General features: G+C 39.9%; 1 protein-coding gene across 18 annotated transcripts in view; it reads left to right on the forward strand.

Moving 5' to 3' along the window:
* The first annotated feature begins 250 nt into the window (after window positions 1–250).
* SCAF8 (SR-related CTD associated factor 8) overlaps window positions 251–21,216 on the forward strand; it is a 210,318-nt gene continuing 189,352 nt past the window's right edge. For 17 of the 18 annotated variants that reach the window (XR_006337981.1, XR_006337979.1, XR_006337973.1 and 14 more), the window contains exon 1: window positions 251–416. Coding sequence is in view for 2 of the 18 variants with exons in the window: in XM_043888339.1 (XP_043744274.1) it covers window positions 387–416 (30 nt within the window). In the remaining 16 variants the exon portion in view is untranslated. Of the gene's footprint in view, window positions 417–6,285; window positions 6,348–21,216 lie in introns of all 18 variants that reach the window. The other variant, XR_006337986.1, reaches the window with a different exon arrangement.

The raw sequence follows: 21,216 nt of genomic DNA on the forward strand, positions 1-21,216 counted from the left end.
ACCGAGCGGGGCGGAGAAGAGAAGGCGCCGCGGCCCGGCCCCTCCCCCCCCCCCGGCCGCCGCCGCCGCCGCCGCTGACCCGCCCCGGCAGCGCCTCTGTTCCCCGGCCCGGCGCTCCGCCCGCCCTAGCGGCCATGCCGGGGCCTCGCCGCCCCTAAGGGAGAGCCCTTCCCCGCCAGTGCTTGCCTCGCCTTTCCCCTTAGGCCCGGGGGGTCGCAGCGGCCCGGCCCCCCACCCCCGTCCCCGCCGCCGCCGGCGCGCCCGCCCCCTCCCCCCCCCCCCCCTCGCGGCGCAGCCGCCGCCGCCGCCCCCGTCTCGCTCTCCCCACCCAGTGCAGTGGCCGCCGCCTCTTCCGCCGCCGGGCTCCGGGCCTCCGCATCGACAACATGGAGGCTGTGAAAACCTTCAATAGCGAGGTTGGTATTGCAGTCTTGGCCTCCCCTCTCCTCTCCCCTGCTCCTGCCCACGCTCCCCACCCCGACCCCCGACCCCCGATCCGGGACGAGGCCCGCCGCGGGAGGGCTGGGCACGGGCCCGCAGAGCTTTCTCCAGGGTGGGGCGAGCGGCGGCCTGGCCGTGCCCGTGGGGGAGGGGTGTCTCTCCGTCCCGGCGCCCCTCCCCCGATCCCGGGGTGGTGGTGGGGGCGGGGGAGGTTCCGGTGTCTCCAGCACCTACTCCCGAGTGGCTGCGGGGGTGGAGGGGGAGGCCCCCGGTTGGGCCCTCCCCCGGAGGCTCCCGACAGGTCTCTCTGCGGGTCAGTTCCGCCGAGGCCTGGCCCGCCCACCTCTTTTCCTGGGCCTGCGGGATTTTTAACTTGGAGGCCAGGCATCCCTGTTTCAGGCCTTTCCTCGGTCCTTCGTGAGGCAGGCACTGATGGGGGTGGTGAGGGTTGGTGGGGGGTGGAAGTGCTGGAAGAGCACCTCCTGGGATGATCGTCTGTGGGCACATTGCAAGCAGTGCTTGTTTATAACCGAGATATTGTTGGCTAGGTAACCTGCCAACCGGGGACTTAAGCTTAAAGGGACGGTTGGTCGGGAGGCGAGGTTATTTCTGCAAATTTCCCCCTGTCCTTACTCCACCTCCCCCCTCCCCCCCACCCTTCTCATCATCACGACATAAAGCAGGAGAGCTGTGCATGCCGAGAGGAAAGATGAGGGAGAGGTATTTCCCACGGGCTCCTTCACATGTCATATATAAGGCTAGATTTTAAATAAGCAGCTGTCCAGTTTCCACTATTTGATTGAGTTTGCTAGTCTGAAGGGAGACACGTTTCGGTAAAAATAGTCGTGTCCGACTCTGCTATCCCGTGTGCTGTAGCCCACCAGGCTCCTCTATCTATAGAATTCTCCAAGCAAGATTACTGGAATAGGCAGTCATTTCCTTTTCCAGGGATCTTCCCCACCCAGGGATCAAACCCGGATCTCCTGCATTGCAGGCAGCTTCTTTACTGTCTGAGCCACCGGGGAAGCCCTAAAATATTTTAAAACCTTTTAAAACTCTAATGTGAATTTACTTTATTAGATTAAACAAACATTTACCAAGTAGATGTCTACACAGCTAGAGTTATCCGTACTTGTATGCCTTAGATACAAATATTTTAATATGATGTTAATTAGATTTGCATCAGTTTTATGAACTTTTCATGTGGAGGCGCTAATACTCTGTTCAATAGAGTATAATCTAATAGTAATGTCTAAACAATTTTCTTTTTCTTTTCTTCTTCCCTCCCTCCTTCCCTTCCATTCTTCCTTCCTCCCTTTGGAGAATTAGCATTTGAGAAACTTAGCGGAGAGGCTAAAAGTTAGATCTACAATCATGTGAATTAGACTTTCCATATTAAAGCAAATAGCTGTGACAGGTAAAAGAAAGCCTTGTTTTGGAAATGAATACAAGGTTTTCTTTACTGCTTTTTGATACAAATTAGAGTAGTAGACTTGGGAATCTTTTCCATTTTATTTATGAATTTATAGCTGATAATTTGGGTCAAATTATAAAATTTGCTTTCACTCCTTGTCCTTAAAATCTGGAATAAAAAATAAGGATACTATATGTTCCAATTTATTGTTGATAATTTCACAGCTCTGCAGGGGAGGGGGAAAAAACAGGTCTGTGTAGCTTTTTATTTGCTCCATGTAGTGCTACAGCCCTAAATAGGTTAAAGTGGTCTTCATTTAAATTATATATAAAAAAGCTTTCTCCTATTACCTTCCAACTGTTTGATTTACCCTAGACCTTTTTGATGGGTGTCTCCTGTTTATCTTGGGGGTTCCTAATATGTACCCTCCATTCCCAGCCCTCCCTGCCATGTGATAGATACAAAGGAGTGGTTAGTACACTGTGGTTGATCACAATGGAGCAGGGAGGAGTAGAAATGTTACAATTGGTTTTTTTTATTTCAGTATTGACATTAAGGATAAGGAGCCTAACATATACATGGCTAGCTTGATGTTTCAGCTTTTTTCTCATCTAATCTTTACAAGAACTTGAGATTTGTAGTGGTATTCCCACTTTAGTTTGTGTAACACTGTCTCCTTTCCCCTTAGGTATTTTTTTTTCCCTCTTATGTATTTTCAAAGAACTTAAAACATCTTTTAACTCCCTTCTTTACTAGTATGCTCACACTTTACCATGTTTAAAAATGGGGTTGGCGCACAGCATAGTTATAAAATTGAGGAAGCGAAGTATATTTTGAAGAAGATTCAGAAGAATGTACTTTTTAAGGGAGTTTAAACTCAAAATACGTAATCTTTTTTTTTTTTTTTCTGATTTTTGGAAAAAAGTTTCTGTGACTATGCTTGCTAGTATAGTAAAAATTTGTTGTTGCAAGTTAAGTATATAGTGGGAAATAGTTCAGTAGTATTTTTTCCATTAACTCATATGTTACAAAGTGCAGAAATAAAAAAGGGATCTGAATTACAGGATTAGGGACAAGGATGTTTTAGAATGTTTCCTTAAAATTAATTTGGCTTTTAAAGGCATTTATCTTTGGGCTGAGCCCAACAAAACTTTCTCTGTCAAATTTAAAGTTATCTTTGAAGCATTGAAATTGTCAAATGCGACATACTTTGTAAGGTAACACAATTTAGCTGTAAGCATAATGTTGAAAATATGAAATGCTTAGCTTTAACGACTTGCTTAAAAAACAAGCGAACATTGGCTTGAAACCAGAAATGTGCCAGGGATTTTTAAAGTTAAGAATATAGGTCTTTAATCTGAAAATTGTGGATAAGTTTCAGTCTGAAAATCTGATCTTATGCATAAGTCTAGGAAGCAGTCCGGAGAAGGCAATGGCACCCCACTCCAGTCCTCTTGCCTGGAAAATCCCATGGACGGAGGAGCCTGATAGGCAGCGGTCCATGGGGTCGCTAAGAGTCGGACACGACTGAGCGACTTCACTTTCACTTTTCACTTTCACACATTGGAGAAGGAAATGGCAACCCACTCCAGTGTTCTTGCCTGGAGAATCCCAGGGACGGGGGAGCCTGGTGGGCTGCCGTCTGTGGGATCACACAGAGTCGGACACGACTGAAGTGACTTAGCAGCAGTAGCAGGAAGCAGTCATGATTGGCATGTCTTCCTGCCTGCCAAACTTCCCTCCCCCTTTTCTCAAAGAGGCTTTATGGCCTCCCCACCCCATTTTCACATTCACTGTTGGAGGATCTTTTTTTGTGTGTGGTAAATTCCTCTTAATTATCATCAATTAAGTGAGATTGAGGCTCAGGAATTGATATTTAAGTGCCCTCTGTGCTGGTTTTGTGGGAAAACTTTAATTTCCAGTTAAGCATCATCGTGATGAAGGTTGAATCCCATGACCACTAATGTCAGTTCTGAAATGATGAAAGAATACTGTCCAGATTGGAATATAGGATTCCCTAAGGGTCAGTGCTTGACCTGAGCAGTTAATTCCAGAAGAGTTATCATCATTACAAGGTATTGTAGTTGCTGCTGTTCAGAGATGGTGGCATTTACTTGTTATGATCGTTTATAGAGCCCTCACCTCAGCTAGAAGGGTTTCCTGGTCTTCTCTTTAAATCTGTGGAATCATGTTAGGACCACAATTGATTACTGGAATGCAGCAGTTTTACGTGAGTTGCATATCTGTACTCAGTCCTTAAGAATGCTTCTGTATGGAGGTCAGTATGGTAGGTGTTTTTTCTTTAAAGAAGGAAAATACAAAAGCGGTTCATAACCCCTTTCTTAGAAAATTATAACTTAATTGGTGAGGGCGCTTTAGCAATATAGGAAGTCTCAATATGTGGAAAATATAAGAATTCTTAGATTAAGAATATAAGAATCTGTTATGCTAGTGTCTGTAAAATTATTGCAGATTAATTTTTGGATTTACCTTGGTTCTTAAATTCTTTACTCATCTGTAGGATCTCTAAATACTTAGTGTATTTTGTTCTTAGGATCCTTTGGTTGGTTGGACAGCTCACCCTTTAAACTGTTTCAGGATGTAGACTTTTCCAGGGTCACTTTAACACCCAGTATATTTTCCTCTTCTCTGCCTTGTCTTTACACCAGTAGTGAAATCCCTTCTTTGTCTTATTCTATTTCCAAGTTTGTATCCAGGGTGTTCATTTGCCTAACTAGAGGACTTATAATCTTTCCACCAATATCTAGTAGTAGGCATGGGGTGGTAGAGGACAGTGGGAAAGGTAGTGGGAATAATAAAAGCATGTGAAATCTGATTTTATATTTTCCCCTTGCAGTTGAGGAAGGGGAATTTATGTGAAGCAGCTATAGAACATTGCCTTTTTCTTTGATTTTCATGTATCAGAGAATGTCTCTTTCTTTCTCTTCTGTTTTAACTTTCCAGTGGGAGTTTTGGTTAAGTGTAACAATTAGAAGATTTTTTTGGTTTCTGCTTTGTGAAAATCTCTTAAAGATGTAGCAGACTCGGTGTTAGAAAGGAAGCCCTCACTGCCTTCTCCCTGCCCCAGTGTTTAGGTTAGGGATTCTCAGCCTGGGCTTTGTTCATGTTTTGGGCTGGATAATTGCTGTGAGGAGCTGCCTTGTGCATTGCACGATGTTTAGCAGCAGCCCTGGTCTCTGCCCACTAGGTTCCCTTGTTGTGACAACCAGAAATGTCTCCAGATATTACCAGATGTCCTTTGGGGGCCAAAATCGACCATGGTTGAGAATCACTGATTTAGGTCCCCTGTTATACTGTCTTAAAACACTGTTTTTCCTTCTAATGATGACTACAGTTTTAAGTAATTAGGAGTAATTTTTCTCACCAGATTATAAGTTCCATGAGGACAGTGACCACATAACTTCATTGCTTCATATCCTTGGTACATATCATAATGCCTTAGTATATGCTAAATAAAGATTTCTCAAATGCATGGATTGATGATATAGTAGGTAGCTGAATGACTTGAACCAAGGCAGTTAACATTTTTGAACATTTGGTTTTCTCTGGTGTAAAATAAATGATTTGAGATTTTTAGGCTTCCTGTTAGTTGGAAGAGTCTCTGACTAAATATGAAATTTAATACTTTGGAGGACTTAGTGGGTATAAGCATTGTTTTGAGGGTCATTTTATGGAATTGTAGGTTTATAGTAGTTTAGATGGAAAATTTAAAATAAAAACTCTGCTTAAGATTTTTCTTACTAAGGGGAGAGCAGGGAGGGGACTATTTCATAGAAAGTTTCAGTTAGACTGAATCAGTCCTAAGTTTTATATTGTAATTACACTATTTTCAAGCCCTTTATGCCTTGTTTTTTCGTTTTAAAACAACATATGGTAAAAAAAAAACAACATATGGTAAAAGTTTTTTTAATGAATAAAGTTAGAGTACAAGCATAATTGAGGTTGATAATGATTTGGGGGACTGTATGATTTGAGAGTGTTTTTAGTCCATCATTTTCAGGATTAAGTATAAAATTTTTTTGGCAACATTGAAATTCTTGAGATATATATAGTTCACTCATTTTTATTTTAGGCTAGCAGTGAGTTTGTTACAGTAATTTTGCTTGGCATTTAGGGGACATTAGTATTCCCCAGTCTTTTAAATAGCCCTATTTTATGATCACTTGCTCCTCTTTTTATAGAAGTGTAGTTGGCATAGAATTAGGGCTGATACTGCTGCTTGTGCATGAAATTTTAGATATTTCTTTCTAGGGCCAGTTTTCCTGTTACTGGACAACTGCTAACTCGTAATGGTATGACAGAATGTAATCAGCCTTGACCTTGAACACTGGCTGGGCTCCTGAACTCTTCAGGGAGCTCACTTATCTGGTTCTGTTTTCTCAACATCTTTCTCTGCTCCTTTCTCTCAGGATTGTGCCTCTTCTCCTGCTTGTACAGACTGCTTTCCAGCAGCATGGACACAAGAAGCATAGTAAGATGATGATAACCCACATAAGGCAGGCCCTTTGGAAAATAATTAGGTTTCAATTGGTAGTGAAATGATGTCTTGATTGTATGGGAAGTGCTTGGGAAGCAGAATGAAGTTGTCACTTAGAATATATTGGTAAGCTTAAAGCAAACATGTAGGGAATGAGTTGAATTTCTTCACAAAAAATAGGTGAAGTGAAAAAAAAGTTGTGCTTAGTAGTGAGCATCAATCATATCTTAAACTCTTGTGCATTTACTTGCATTCTGCTCCACGTAATTTTTCGTAAAGGAAATATTACTTATGTAAGATGAGTAAATTGCAAATTTCTGAATTTGATGGTTGGAAATGAAATACATCTTATATTTTGAGGAAGTTCTTCAAACTATAAGATGGTCACAGATCACTGGCAGATACTCTGTAGCATTGGAGACACAAGACTAAGTCAGATTTTGGATTTTCTAATTATAGAGGAGCAGATTTTGTTAGAGGTACTATTATAAGAAATAAATGCCCATGAGAAATGTTACCATGGCTTCTGATTCCTTGTAGCTCTTTAAGTTTGGTGGTAAACACAATGCATTTGGTCACTCTGGTTTTGATTTTATGCATTTATTTCATCTTTCTATTTCTGCTGTACCAGTTTCTGATACACCATATTTTAAACTCAAGGAAGAGTATGTAAATATGCTATCTTACTGTAGGTCAGGAGATACATTAGGAACTTTGACATTGTTCTATTTAATTGGAATGGGGAATAGAGATGATTTGTTCATGTTTTTAAAGAGTTTATGGCTTTTAATTCAATGTAAGTCAAATTCATTAAGATAATTCTGCAACTTAGTATAATTTGTAGAGGCTGACTTGAAAGACCTAGGATTTGATTCATTTGTTTATTCATTTAACCAATACTTAATGAATACTTACTGTTTACCAGGCACTTTTCTGTCTGCTGGGGCACAGTTGTAAACAAAACAGGCAAAAAGCACACCATCTTGGAGCTTCTGCACTGTAATCCTTTCTTCCACCTCATCGGCTTTGAGCGCAGGGCCCTTGCTGCAGACTGGTGCGGCCGCGCAGGCGCTCCTGGCCCCGGCTTGCTGCTCTGCTGGGGCCTGGGCGGTTGCTGCGCTTCCCTCCAAGCTCAGCTCTGCCTGTCTGCTCTCAGCTTTTCACTGTTACAGAGCCCAGGCGGCTTGTCTGCTGTTCACAATAGAGATTGAGGGAGTAGCCTTTTTAAACATGAACCTGATGTGATCTTTTCAACAATGGGGAAGTAAGACAAGCGACATTGTTTCATTTTATACTAATCTGCCCGTCCGATTAAACCTCCATTTGGTTATTTTGGAATCATAACTGTTTTTAGAAAATATAGCTTTAGGGATAGTTTGTCATGATATATTAATTAGTCTCTGTGCAAATAGTAAAAAATAATTTTAATTGGTGATCAAACTCTTTAAGAATTTGGAAAGATTATTTTTATTTCTAAAACAAACTTTTCCTTGATTTAATTAAGCACATGAAAAAAATTTGGTGTCTCTTTCTCTTTTATGAACACTGTTTTCTGAATTTGATTTGATTCCTTGGGTCTCATTTGAGTAGCTTGTGACTGCAGGATGAAAGTTTGGATTATGTATTTTATGATCTTGGAAACTTGGGAAATGATACAATGGTTTTTTTACTTTGGGTCACAGTGTCTAAAAGATTGATCAGTACCCTTGAAACTAATACAAGTTTTATGTCAACTGTATCTTATTTTTTTTTTAAAGGTTGATAATGCCTTGGTTAATTCCTTTCTTTAGTAATGTTTTGATACTATGAAGTTTTCTGGTTAAAAAAAGGTAGAGGTATTTGAATTTATTGAAATGGTAAAAAGAAAGAATGTTGAAGAAGTTAAAATTTTTCCAAACCAAAACACATAGCAAATGTCTAGTTTCTAAAACAGCTCCTTGCTGTGATGAAAAAAAAAAAAAAGTCTGGCTTGGGTAATTTTAAAGTACTTTTTATTTACCAAACATTTTAAAAACCGAATCACTTTATGATATATGGTGTTTTATATGTGCTTATTTTCCCCAGCCATTATGATGTTTCAGTGGATCTTAGGATAAACTTGAGAGAAAGGTAGGATAGGTGCTGTCCTCATTTCACAAGCACGGAATCTGAGGCCTGCCAGTGTGACTTCACCAAGAAGTGCCGCTTGTGTTAGAGCTGAGACTGGAAGGACCAGGTCTCACTCGGCTCCCGGTTGAGATGTAAAGGACAGCGAGCTGTGTAAAGGGGAACCATCACTCGATTTTTTCACAATTTTTTTGCTGCATGATGTCCAAATATAAATTGATGGTTCTTCCCCACTTTTTAAACTTTATGTGTACAACTTCAGATTTACAGAAGAGTTGCAAGAATGATAAATAATTTTTATATACACTTCATCGTGATTTCACTATGTAGTACATGTAATCATATTTGCTTTCCTATTCTCTTTGCAATTCACATGAATGACTGGTAAACCTTGTTTCTGAACATTCGGAGAGTAAATTGCAATTAATGCCTTTTACTTCTAAATATTAACTGTATTTTTCTGAAAACAGCCACAGTACAGGTATCAAAATCAGGAAGTTAATATTGATATAATGCAATTGTCTGCAGACCTCCTTCAGATTTCACTAATTGTATCAGTTAAGTCTTGAGTAGAAACAAAACCTAAATCACATCACACTTGTCTCTAGTGTCCTTTAATCTGGAGCAGTTGGTTATTACTTTGTCTTTTATGACCTTTGATGATTGATGAGAATAGGCCTATTATTTTTAGAATTCCCTTAATATGGAATTGTCTTCTGATGCTTGATGATTAGTTTCAGGTTAGGCATTTTTGGCAGGAGTAATCCAAAAGTGATACTGTGTCCTCAGGAAGCACATGATGTATCCCATTAATAAGGATGTTAACTTTTTTCTGCAAGGTTTTTCTGTTGTAAAATGTCTTATTTTTCCTTTTGTAACAAATATTTCTTTAAAAAAATTTTTTTAAATTTTTTTCCATTTATTTTTATTAGTTGGAGGCTAATTACAATATTGTAGTGGTTTCTGCCATACATTGACATGAATCAGCCATGGATTTACATGTGTTCCCCATCCCTATCCCCCCCTCCCGCCTCCCTCCCCATCCCATCCCTCTGGGTCTTCCCAGTGTACCAGCCCTGAGCACTTGTCTCATGCATCAAATATTTCTTTAAAAAATGAATTAATTTATTTTTGTCCCTGCTGCACAGCTTGCAGGATCTTAATTCCCTGACCAAGGATTGAACCTGTGCTCCCTGCAGTGGAAATGTGGAGTCCTAACCACTGAACTGTCAGGGATTACCTGTAACAAATATCTTATGGGAAGTCATTTTTGAAACTATACAAATAGCTTGTTACTCATCAAACTTTCACCCTTTTTTTTTTTTTTTTTTTTTAAACCATCCAGTTCTTGCCTGAATCAGTACTCGGATGGTCATTTTCTGAGTCTATTGTTTATTATCAGCCTTCCACAGGAGCTTTTCCTTCTCCCCATTTGTGTATATATGCATATCAGTATGAATTCAAGGATTATTTTTTATTCATTGGGGTCTTTTGATGTCACAGCTCCTTCAAGCTGGCTCCTGTGTCCTCAACATGTACTCATCAGTTTTTGGGTATTCACTTTCTTGTATAATGTATTCCCACCCCAACTCTAGAATCAGCCATTTCTCTGAGGAACCTTAGTTTCTTTTGGTGGTTATTGAGCTAGAAATTGTGTATATGTCTGAACATGCTTTTATATATATATAAAATGTCAATATACAAGCAAATTTTTTTTGTTCATCTGCCTCTGTAAAATGCCATGAATTCATCCTGTCTGCAGTAACAGTCCAACACTGTTCACTGGTTTATTCTAGTCTTTCCTGTTTGCAAATTTGTAATTCCTTTCTCTGTAGTGAGAAAACACTAGTTTCTGTTGTCCACAATATATTTATGTATTGTTTGATCAGTCCTGAAATACACAGAAAGTAGTTTCAGAATTGCTAAGCCATGTATCTCAAAACAAGCCTATTAACTAGAATTGAGTATTTGTTTGTTCATCTTTTTTAGCCTGAGGGTATATAGTCAAAATGCTGCGTTCAAATGTTGCTTGGTTAGTTTTTTCCCTCTTAATGTATGTAGTCTTGCTATTCCTTTGAAATATAATTTGGCTTTTTTTTTTTTTCTGTTTGTATTCCATTTTTTCTCCATCCATTTGTATGTTTTAGTATGTAAAATATTAAATGTAAATCAACTGTAATCCTTCTTTACTTACTAGCTTTGGCATTATAACCATTTACGCTCTGGTTAAAAAAAAACCAGCCATTTCCTTGGCATTCTTCAAATCAAATAAGCTAAAATTTAGAGATTTAGATAATGGAGAAGGTCTTAAGTGAAAGATGTTTCTAGTAACAGATTCTCAGTTCATAGGTGAAAGTATGTTAAAGCTTTCATTCTCTCTTCTTTTTTTTAAAAATTTTTGGCTGCACTGTCTGACATGCAGAATCTTAGCTCCCCAACCAGGGTTTGAACCCTTGCACCCTGCAGGGGAAGCGTGAAATCTTAATTACTGGACTGTCAGGAAAGTCCCAACTTTGGTTTTCTCTTGAATGAAATCTCAATTCACAGGGTCAGTAGACTTTCTGTAGAGGGTCAGATGGTAAAAATTAGGTTTAATGGGCTGTTTAAGGTCTCTTTTGCATAATCTTGGTTTTTTCACAATTCTTTTAAAATGTAAAACCAATCTTGGCCTGAGGGCCTACAGAAATGGGTCATGGGCCATACTTTTTATGACCCTGCTTTAATCTGAAACCTGAGAACTTGGTCAATAGTATGCTATTTGCAAATCAGAATTACAATTGAGCCTTATAAGCCTTATTTTAACATCAAAAAGAGAAAATACTTTTAAAAGCTGGCTTAGTGAAAATATTTATTCAATGTGGTTTTTTGAACATCTGCCACCACGTGCACACACTTATTCTAGGCTCTAGAGATGTAAGTGTACAAAACAGACCAAAAAAAAAAGCCTCCACCCTCATGGAATTTGTACTGTTTGTGTGTGTGGGTGTGTACTGGAAATGCATGTTTCTTATTTTTCCACAGGTAGTGACATTGAGCAACTAAATTTTTTTTCATATTAACTGCAGAGTGAGCATTCTTTCTTGAGAATGTGACAAAAAATGCAGCAAAGGGGGCAAACTTTCAAAAGCTTGGTTTATTTCTTCCTATCTCCCATTTATGATACTTTCATTATGTAGCTACACTGACTCATTAAAGGAAGAGAAGAGAAACCTCATTAACTGGGCACAGAACGCAGACCTCATTTACTGATAAGTACATATGTATTCTCCTTGGCTCAGTGGTAGAGAATGCGTCTGCCAGTGCAGGAGATGCAGGTTCAATCCCTGGGGCAGGAAGATCCCCTGGAGGAGGAAATGGCAACCCACTCTAGTATTCTTGCCTGGGAAACCTTATGGACAGAGGAGCCTCGTGGACTACAGTCCGTGGGACTGCAAAGAGTTGGACATGACTGAGCATTCATGTAAACATGTATGATGGACTCTTAAGAAAATACTGTTTAAAAGTATTACCCACAGTTGAGGGACTCTATGAAAGTAGTTGGCTTGTGTAGTTTTCTTGAAATAGGGAGGAAGTTTCCTGATAATGCTAATGTGCATTTACCTAATAAAAGCTTAAAAACTATATGCAGGTTATTTATCTTGTACCTGGCTAAATATCAACCCCTTTGAATAAAAATCACCAAAGTAAGGTTTTTTCCATATTGCATGTTAGTTATTGAAATGAGTTCTTTCTCTGAGTAGTTTTTCTGTAAGCATTTAACAAGCCACTAAGTGCCCTCCACCTTTTAAATGCTTTATTGAGGTTTGTGTGTCAGTCGCTCAATCACGTCCAACTCTTTGCAACGCCATGGATTGGGGCCCTGCCAGGCTCCTCGGTCTGTGGGATTTTCCAGGCAAGAATACTGGAGTGGGTTGGCATTTCCTTCTCCAGGGTATCTTTCAGACTCCGGGATCTAATCTGGGTCTCCCACATTGCAGCCAGGCTCTTTACTGTCTGAGCCACTAGGGAAGATTATTGAGCTATGGTTGTGACTGCTCTTGTAAGGATCCTTGGCATATTTGGCTTTTTTTTTTTTAATATGCCAAGAAAAGTGATTTATATTTTTATAGCAATTCCTTTTATTGGGCAGAAGTTTCCCATTTCTTGTTCTGTTTCTGTCAGAGCACTTGGAACCTCTCATAGAGATCTGTCTCTGCTTTGGTAGTTCAGATAGTTCAGTGGCTGAGTCGTGTCTGACTCTTTGCGACCCCATGGACTGCAGCACGCCAGGCCCCTCTCTCACCAACTCCTGGAGTTTACTCACTCATGTCCATTGAGTTGGTGATGCCATCCAACCATCTCATCCTCTGTTGTGCCCTTCTCTCGCCTTCAGTCTTTGCCAGCATCAGGGTCTTTCTTTATAGTCCAACTCTCACATCCATATGTGACCACTGGAAAAACCATAGCTTTGACTAGATGGATCTTTGTTAGCAAAGTAATGTCTCTGCTTTTTAACATGCTGTCTAGGTTAGTCATAACTTTCCTTCCAAGAAGTAAGCGTCTTTTAATTTCATGGCTGCAGTCAGCATCTGCAGTGATTTTGGAGCCCAAAAAAATAAAGTCTGACACTGTTTCCACTGTTTCCTCATCTACTCGCCATGAAGTGATGGGACCAGATGCCATGATCTTAGTTTAAGCCAACTTTTTCATTCTCCTCTTTCACTCTCAACAAGAGGCTCTTCAGTTCTTCTTCACTTTCTGCCATAAAGTTGGTGTCACCTGCATATCTGAGGTTATTGATATTTCTCCCTGCAATCTTGATTCCAGCTTGTGCTTCATCCAGCCCAGCATTTCTCATGATGTACTCTGCTTATAAGTTAAATAAGCAGGGTGACAATATACAGCCTTGACGTACTCCTTTTCCTATTTGGAACCAGTCTGTTGTTCCATGTCCAGTTCTAACTGTTGCTTCCTGACCTGCATACAGATTTCTCAAGAGGCAGGTCAGGTGGTCTGGTACTCCCATCTCTTGAAGTTTCCACAGTTTATTGTGATCCACACAAAGACTTTGGCATAGTCAATAAAGCAGAAGTAGATGTTTTTATGGAACACTCTTGCTTTTTCAATGATCCAGCGGATGTTGGCAGTTTGATCTGTGGTTCCTCTGCCTTGTCTGAATCCAGCTTGAACATCTGGAAGTTCACAGTTCACGTATTGCTGAAGCCTGGCTTGGAGAATTTTGAGCATTACTTTGCTACCGTGTAGGATGAGTGCAATTGTGCAGTAGTCTGAGCATTCTTTGGCATTGCCTTTCTTTGGGATTGGAATGAAAACTGACCTTTTCCAGTCCTGTGGCCGCTGCTGTTTTCCAAATTTGCTGGCATATTGAGTGCAGCACTTTCACAGCATCATCTTTTAGGATTTGAAATAGCTCAACTGGAATTCCATCACCTCCACTAGCTTTGTTCATAGTGATGCTTCCTAAGGCCCACTTGACTTCACATTCCAGGATGTCTGGTTGTAGGTGAGTGATCCACCATCGTGATTATCTGGGTCATGAAAATCTTTTTTATGCAGTTCTTCTGTGTATTCTTGCCACCTCTTCTTAATATCTTCTGCTTCTGTTAGGTCCTTACCATTTCTGTCCTTTATTGAGGCCATCTCTGCATGAAATGTTCCCTTGGTATCTCTAATTTTCTTGAAGAGATCTCTAGTCTTTCCCATTCTGTTGTTTTCCTGTATTTCTTTGCACTGATCATTGAGGAATATTTCAGTATTCCTGCCTTGAGAAACCCATGAACAGTATGAAAAGGCTTTGGTAGTGATTACAAGAAAAAGGGTTGTGACCAACTTAGCTGAAGAGGATTAATATCCTAAAGAAGTTGCCCTAATGGAGGCTACCCCATTTTGCTAGTACAAAATTTCCCAATCAGTGCTTTGGTTGATTTGATCCTTTGCCAAATCAAAGGGTTAGCTATCTCAGACCTTTTAGAGCTGTTAAGCAGGGGGTAATTCCAAATAATTCTATGAGTGCTTACTTTGTTTTGCTAGTCCTTCAAGATTGGAGGAGAAAGGGGTGACAGAGGATGAGATGGTTGGATGGCATCATCGATTGAATGGACTTGAGTTTGAGTAAACTCCAGGAGATCGTGAAGGACAGGGAAGCCTGGCATGCTGCAGTACATGGGGTTGCGGAGAGTCAGACATGACTGAGCAACAGAACAACAGGATTGTCACACTATTTTTTCATTCTGTTTTAATTATAGTGCAGTTTTCAAATTGCTAGAATACAGTAATAACCCATGGAGGTTCTAATGTAACAGCAACTAGTGGTTGGAAGGAATACTAGAAAATAGTTTTTGGTCCTTTGAGCTTTGTTGTTTATGCATATTTGCCATCTATCAGGCATTGCAGAGTGGTTCCCGGGTTAATTACATCTTTTTCTCAGCTCATATTTTAAAAGGGTTGGGGTTGTGAATGGATTATCACAAAGAATAAAGATAATACGATATGAATCCTATGATACAAAGAGTAGTGGTGTAGACAGTTTGTAGTATGTGCATACTATTCTCTGTATATAATGTCGTACAGAATATGAGACATGTATAAGGCAAAGGCAAGAGATCATTTTCAGGGAAATGGGTAAGGATCTTCTGATGAAGGGTCTTTGTATGTACTATGCCCAGGATTTCCTTTTTGATCAGAAGAGTGTGGAGATTCTAAAGGGTTTAAGGAAGAGTGTGGTGCCAGGGCTTGCAGGTACCGGCTAGATAAGATGACGTGGTCCAGTCACAGTCAGGGTGAATCAGGGTAGATAAGATGATGTGGTCCAGTCACAGTCAGGGTCAATCAGGGTAGATAAGGTGATGTGGTCCAGTCACAGTCAGGGTGAATCAGGAAGCTCAGAGCTTCTGAGGAGGAAGGTAATTTGGCAGGATGGGTCAGATGAGGGGGCATTGTTTCCCACCTAGAATAAAAGAATTGGGGCGGGGAGAATTGAAATCACCCATATATCTCAACCACGAAAGACTACTGGTTTGTTAAACACAGCAGTAGTTCCATGCCCCTGGACAATTTGATGTCATCAGGATGGAAACGGATATAGGTCAGGTACTTAAAGAATGGGCTAGAGATGGAGATTAGGGGGAGATGACAGAGAAAAAGGCTTAAGGCAAAATGTTGTAGAATCTTTTAGTCAGCTTTTGTTTGTTTTTTAGACGACCTTTTCTATCATCTTGAGTTTGTGAATATAAGGACATCTTAAAGCAACTCTGCTTGGAATTTGCTTGATTTTAAATTCTGTTTATCCAAGCATCTGGTTCTTATATATAATTAAATGTTAAGTAGTGAGTTGTATGAACTAGAAGTAAAGATTTAAATTTTGTTCGATGAAATTTTATTAGAATTCCTTAACATTGAGCCTACTCGTATCATCAAGCATTTCATTAGCTCCTCTTGGTTACATAGTTTTTTTATTTTAACCCTGTCTACAATAACCAATTTATTGTGAGCTTGGAATTAGGATGAATTTAAGTGCTATGTTATTAGAAATAGAACCTAGTAAACTGAAGGTATTTTTATATATGTATGTGTTTGTTTGTACATTTTGTTTTCTCCCATGGAGAATCATTTCTGTTCTCTTTTATTTTTAAAAATAAATTAATTGTATTCATTTTTGGCTGTGCTGGGTCTTTGTTGCTGTGCACAGGCGTCCTCTAGTTGAAGCAAGGGGAAGCTGCTACTCTCCCTTCCGCTGCAGGGCTTCGCAGTGTGGTGACTTCTCCGTTTGTGGAGGGCTCTAGGGCACCTGAGCTTCAGGAGTTGCAGTGTGGGCTCTTGAGCACCGGCTCGGTGGTTGTGTTGCATGGATTTGGTTGCTCAACAACTTGTGGAATCTTCCTGGATCAGGGATAGAACCCACATACCCTGCATTGGCAGGTCTTGTCAACTGTACCACTAGGAAAGTCCTGTTCTCTTTGATTTTAGAATGATGTAGCTAGAGACCCTTGGCTTCCCAGGTGGCACAGTGGTAAAGAACTTGCCTGCCAATGCAGGAGACTCGGGTTCGATCCCTGAATTGGGAAGAGCCCCTGGAGGAGGAAATGATGATCCCCTCCAGTATTCTTGTCTGGAAAATTCCATGGACAGAGAAGCCTGGTGGGATACAGTCCACGCGGTTGCAGAGTCAGGCGGGACTGACGGGCACAGCACCCAGCAGAGACCCTGACACTCTTGTTGCACATTTGTAGTTATCAGTTCTATGACTGGGTTCCTTGTTAATGCTTCAACTTAATTTCCAGAAATTACAAGTTTTAGACTGGAAACACTTGTGATAGTATATCGTTTAATAGATGGATGAAGAATCAAGACCCAAAGATGATGAAATTTGTTGAGTGTCAGCTTATGAGAGGCACATAGTTAGCAGCCAAATTAGAAGAAGTTTCTGTTCTCTGTCTTGGTTCATTGTTTTCACTTTTTCAGTAGAATTGTTTGAGTGAGATTTTTCTGTATGTTGTAGGTGGGGGCGGAATGGGAATTGGTGATTTGTAGTAAATTATTATCACATTATGCTGAACTTGGACCAGAATGAGGAACAAACACCTGGGCTCTGCTTTCCTGCTGATAGAATGAGATGCCACAGGAAGCCTGCACTCCTTGGAAAAGATGTATTATACAGCAACACACAGTATGCCCTCTGCAGAAAAGTGAAAAAAAACAAAAAACCAACAACCTTTGAGTAACACACCTTGTACCTTCCTTGTAGAAGGATACAGTTACCCTGTAGGCCTCTGTTGGTGGCATGTTTATGATTTTAATAGTGGTGGCTACTCTGTAACTTCTTTCCTTAATTTTTCACAGACTACTGTTTAGAAAGCTCCTGGTACCGTTATTTTAAAGCACAACAATGCTACAAAATCAATAATAGCTGCTTTCAAAGTAGAGTCAGACAGGACTGAAGCAACTCAGCCTAGCAAGAAAACTTTTTTTTTTTTTTTTTTTAAGAAATTCATCTGGGAACACTTAGTGTCATTGTGGATGTCTTTGTGGCCCTGGAAAGTATTTTAATATTGTAATATTTTGATAATGGATAAAAGTTTTGGAAAATATGAGCTATAAAGAGCTAGATTATATTCAACATATTTTCCAAGTTGGAGAAATACTTGAACAAGACTTTTGAATGTCAGACGCTAACAAAATACAGACCATGATGTATTTTGGACCAGTGTTATTATTGGTCTTAATTTATAAAAATTTTAGTGTTGTACTAAATCCAGCAAGGCTTTTAAGAGAATCAATTTTTAAGTAGTTAATAGTATAATTTTGCACCAGATTGTATTTAAAGTATGTATGTCACATATATACATGTATATGTTTACCTTTATACCCACCCACACACATACATAGATGCCTATAGAAAATTCTGATAAGTAGCCAGTCAGCCTTTGAAAAGTGAAAAGTGAAAGTGAAGTCACTCAGTCGTGTCCGACTCTTTGCGACCCCATGGACTGTAGCCTGCCAGGCTCCCCTGTCCATGGAATTTTCCAGGCAAGAGTACTGGAGTGGGTTGCCATTTCCTTCTCCAGGGGATCTTCCCAACCCCGGAATCGAACCCCAGTCTCCCGCACTGCGGGCAGACCCTTTACTGTCTGAGCCACCAGGGAAGCCCTAAGCAGTGGTTATTGCTTAAGAGAGAAGTAGGTGGATAGGGTGCAGTGAGTGAGAGTTTTCAATGGGATTTTTCACATTCCACATTTATTGCCATATTAGTTTTGTAATACTGCCTTCAAACCCAAAATACCATGTCTTAAGCTTTGGTGAGAAAGATGGAGTTGATCTGTGATAATGTTAATTGAGTTAGATCTTTTAGAGAAAGTGAGCTTCCATGTTAAGGGCTGGAAGACTTAACACTTAGCTGACCTTTGCTCAGTAGACATACGAGCTTCGTCGCATGTGGTCCTCAGGCCTTCTTGGTCCTCAGTTCGGTGGACGCTGTTACACGGGGGCCTCCACAGTCGTCTCCCGTCGGCTCAGTGACCCAGTCGTGTGTGTCTAGTTGGTTGCTACCTGGTGGACTTGGCTTTATTTTGGAAACTGAATGTTGGGTCAGCCAGAGTAATTGGGTTTGAGACATGCTTCTGAAGCTTAATAGTAGTTTGAATTTAGTTAGGTCAGTTACCATAAGTTTATATATCTATGAAGCTGCAAAATGAGAATAATAAATACTAATCTTACTGGGCCATTCTGAAGCTAAAAGTGATATATAGTATATATGATCATGCTTAAGAGTTGACAGCATGCCATAGAAGTGAAAAGTAATGTTTGTTATCTTTCTTCTTTATTATGCTGCTACCTAGCGCTCTTCCTCAGTCTTTGTATTCGTTGTTTGTATTTTACCCTAAGGCCTCGTGTGCTTTTGATCTACTTATTCTTTTTCTGATACTTAGTCTTGATTATTTATTCTTCATCGCTTCAACTCTTAGGTCTTCAGGAAAGACTGTGTTTTTTGCTTTTATGTTGTGGAGTTCAGTCCCATATCTTCTCAGTACTGTGTGTACATGTGTATATAAAATGAGGTTGTTATCCGCCAATCTAAACTTGTCTTTCTTCTGAAACTTACTTTTAGATCTCCTCTTTATGTTAGTAGTAAAAATACGTTCCTGACACTCAGACCTGAAAACTTGGATTTTTCATAGGTGCCTCTCTTTGATTTGTATCTTTTCAGTTGTGAAATTCTATGAGTTATTTTTAAAAATACGTTTTCTATCCTTCCCTTCCTCTTTATTCTTATTACGAATAAGTCCTCATCACTCCCTGCTTGGTTTAATTGATTTTTAATTTGTTATTCTTTGTTCTCTTCAGTTCATACAGTAGAAGTACATTTTTTTAGATTACTAAATTAATCTCATTAAACAACTTAACTTTCAGTCACCTTGTATTTTGAGAAAGCTTCCAGGTTCCTTTGCCTTCAAGTGTACAGATTTTGTTTTCTTAATATACATATTTTACTGAAGTGTAGTTGATTTACAGTGTTTCAAGTGCACAGCAAGGTGATTCAGTTATTCAAACTTACATTATTTTTAAAATTATTTTCTGTCATAGGTTATTACAGGATATTGACTGTATTTCCCTGTTTTATACAGTAAACCTTTGTTGCTTGTTGCATATCTGTTTTTTAATTAAAAATCTAGCATTCTACTCATACTAAGTCAGACAAGTAGAATCAAAATGTCATGATTTTTTTAGTTAGGCAAAAATTCATGTTTTCTTAAATACATATATTACACATATTTATATATCTGCATACAAAAGCTTTTCTACTACACTTGATAAAGGCTTGAGAAAGAACATCAAAAAAAAGGATTTGGAAAATATTGGAAAAAATTGGAAAACTTAATGAAATGGGAGCACTGAATATGAAATAGAAAAAGTGAAACAAACTAGATAAAAGTAAAAGATCATCATACAGTCTAGTTGATTTAAAACATGACTGCTCATTAGAGACATCTGGAGCTCTGGAGAAAGCAATACCTGGACATTTGTATTTTTCAACAAATTTCAAGACAATTCTGGTATGCATCTGGACTTTAAAAAGTGATTACAGGTTTTTCTAGTAAATCATAGTTTTGGTTATAATAGAGTTCTATAATTTTTCTGTTGACCAGTCATGATACAATGGTTTTAAGTAATAGTTACATAATCACAATAGTAAAAGATACTTATCAGTTTTCACAATCAATATCCAGACAAAAAATAAAAGATAATTATAGTTACAAGCCAGAACGGGAACATGATTAACTTAACAATGTAAAATAATTACATATAGCTTGGGGGAGGCGGTCAAGCAGAGTGATGTGATAAGGGGAAGAGCTTGTGCGTGCTTAGATGCTCAGTGGTGTCTGACCCTGTGACCCCATGGATGTAGCTCGCCAGGCTCCTCCTCCAGCAGGAATACTGGGGTGGGTTGCCATGCCCTCCTCCAGGGGATCTTCGCAACCCAGGGATCAAACCCAGGTCTCCCACATAGCAGTCAGATTCTTTTTACCGTCTGAGCCACCAGGGAAGCCCGTGGAAAGTGTATATGTGCATACTTTTCATCCACCCAGCCAGTCTACCTTTTTTGGTTGATGCGTTTAATCCATTTACCTTTAATTATTGATTTGTTATTGTTGTCGTTCAGTCACTCAGTCATGTTCCACTCTCTTTGACCACATGGGCTGCAGCACGCCAACCTTCCCTGTCCTTCACTATCTCCCAGAACTTGCTCAAACTCATGTCCATTGAGTCTGTGATGCCATCCAACCATCTCATCCTCTGTCGTCCCCTTCTGCCACCTTAACTCTTTCGTAACATCAGGGTCTTCCCCAGTGAATCAGCTCTTAGCATCAGGTGGCCAAAGTATTGGAGCTTCAGCCTCAGCCTCAACATCAGTTCTTTCAGTGAATATTCAGGATTGATTTCATTTAGGATTGGCTGGTTTGATCTCCTTTCAGTCCAAGGGACTCTCAAGAGTCTTCTCCCAACACCATGGTACAAAAGCATCAATTCTTCAGTGCTCAACTTTCTTTATGGTTCAACTCTGACATTCATACATAATTACTGGAAAAACCACGACTTTGACTAGATGGACGTTGTCTGCAAAGTAATGTGTCTGCTTTTTAATACGCTGTCTAGGTTGGCCATAGCTTTTCTTTCAAGGAGCAAGCAAGCGTCTTTCATTTCATGGCTGGAGTCGTCATCTAGTGATTTTGGAGCCCAAGAAAATAAAGTCTGTCACTGT

Source organism: Cervus elaphus, chromosome 26 (genome assembly GCF_910594005.1).
Source record: "Cervus elaphus chromosome 26, mCerEla1.1, whole genome shotgun sequence".
Taxonomy (NCBI): domain Eukaryota; kingdom Metazoa; phylum Chordata; class Mammalia; order Artiodactyla; family Cervidae; genus Cervus; species Cervus elaphus.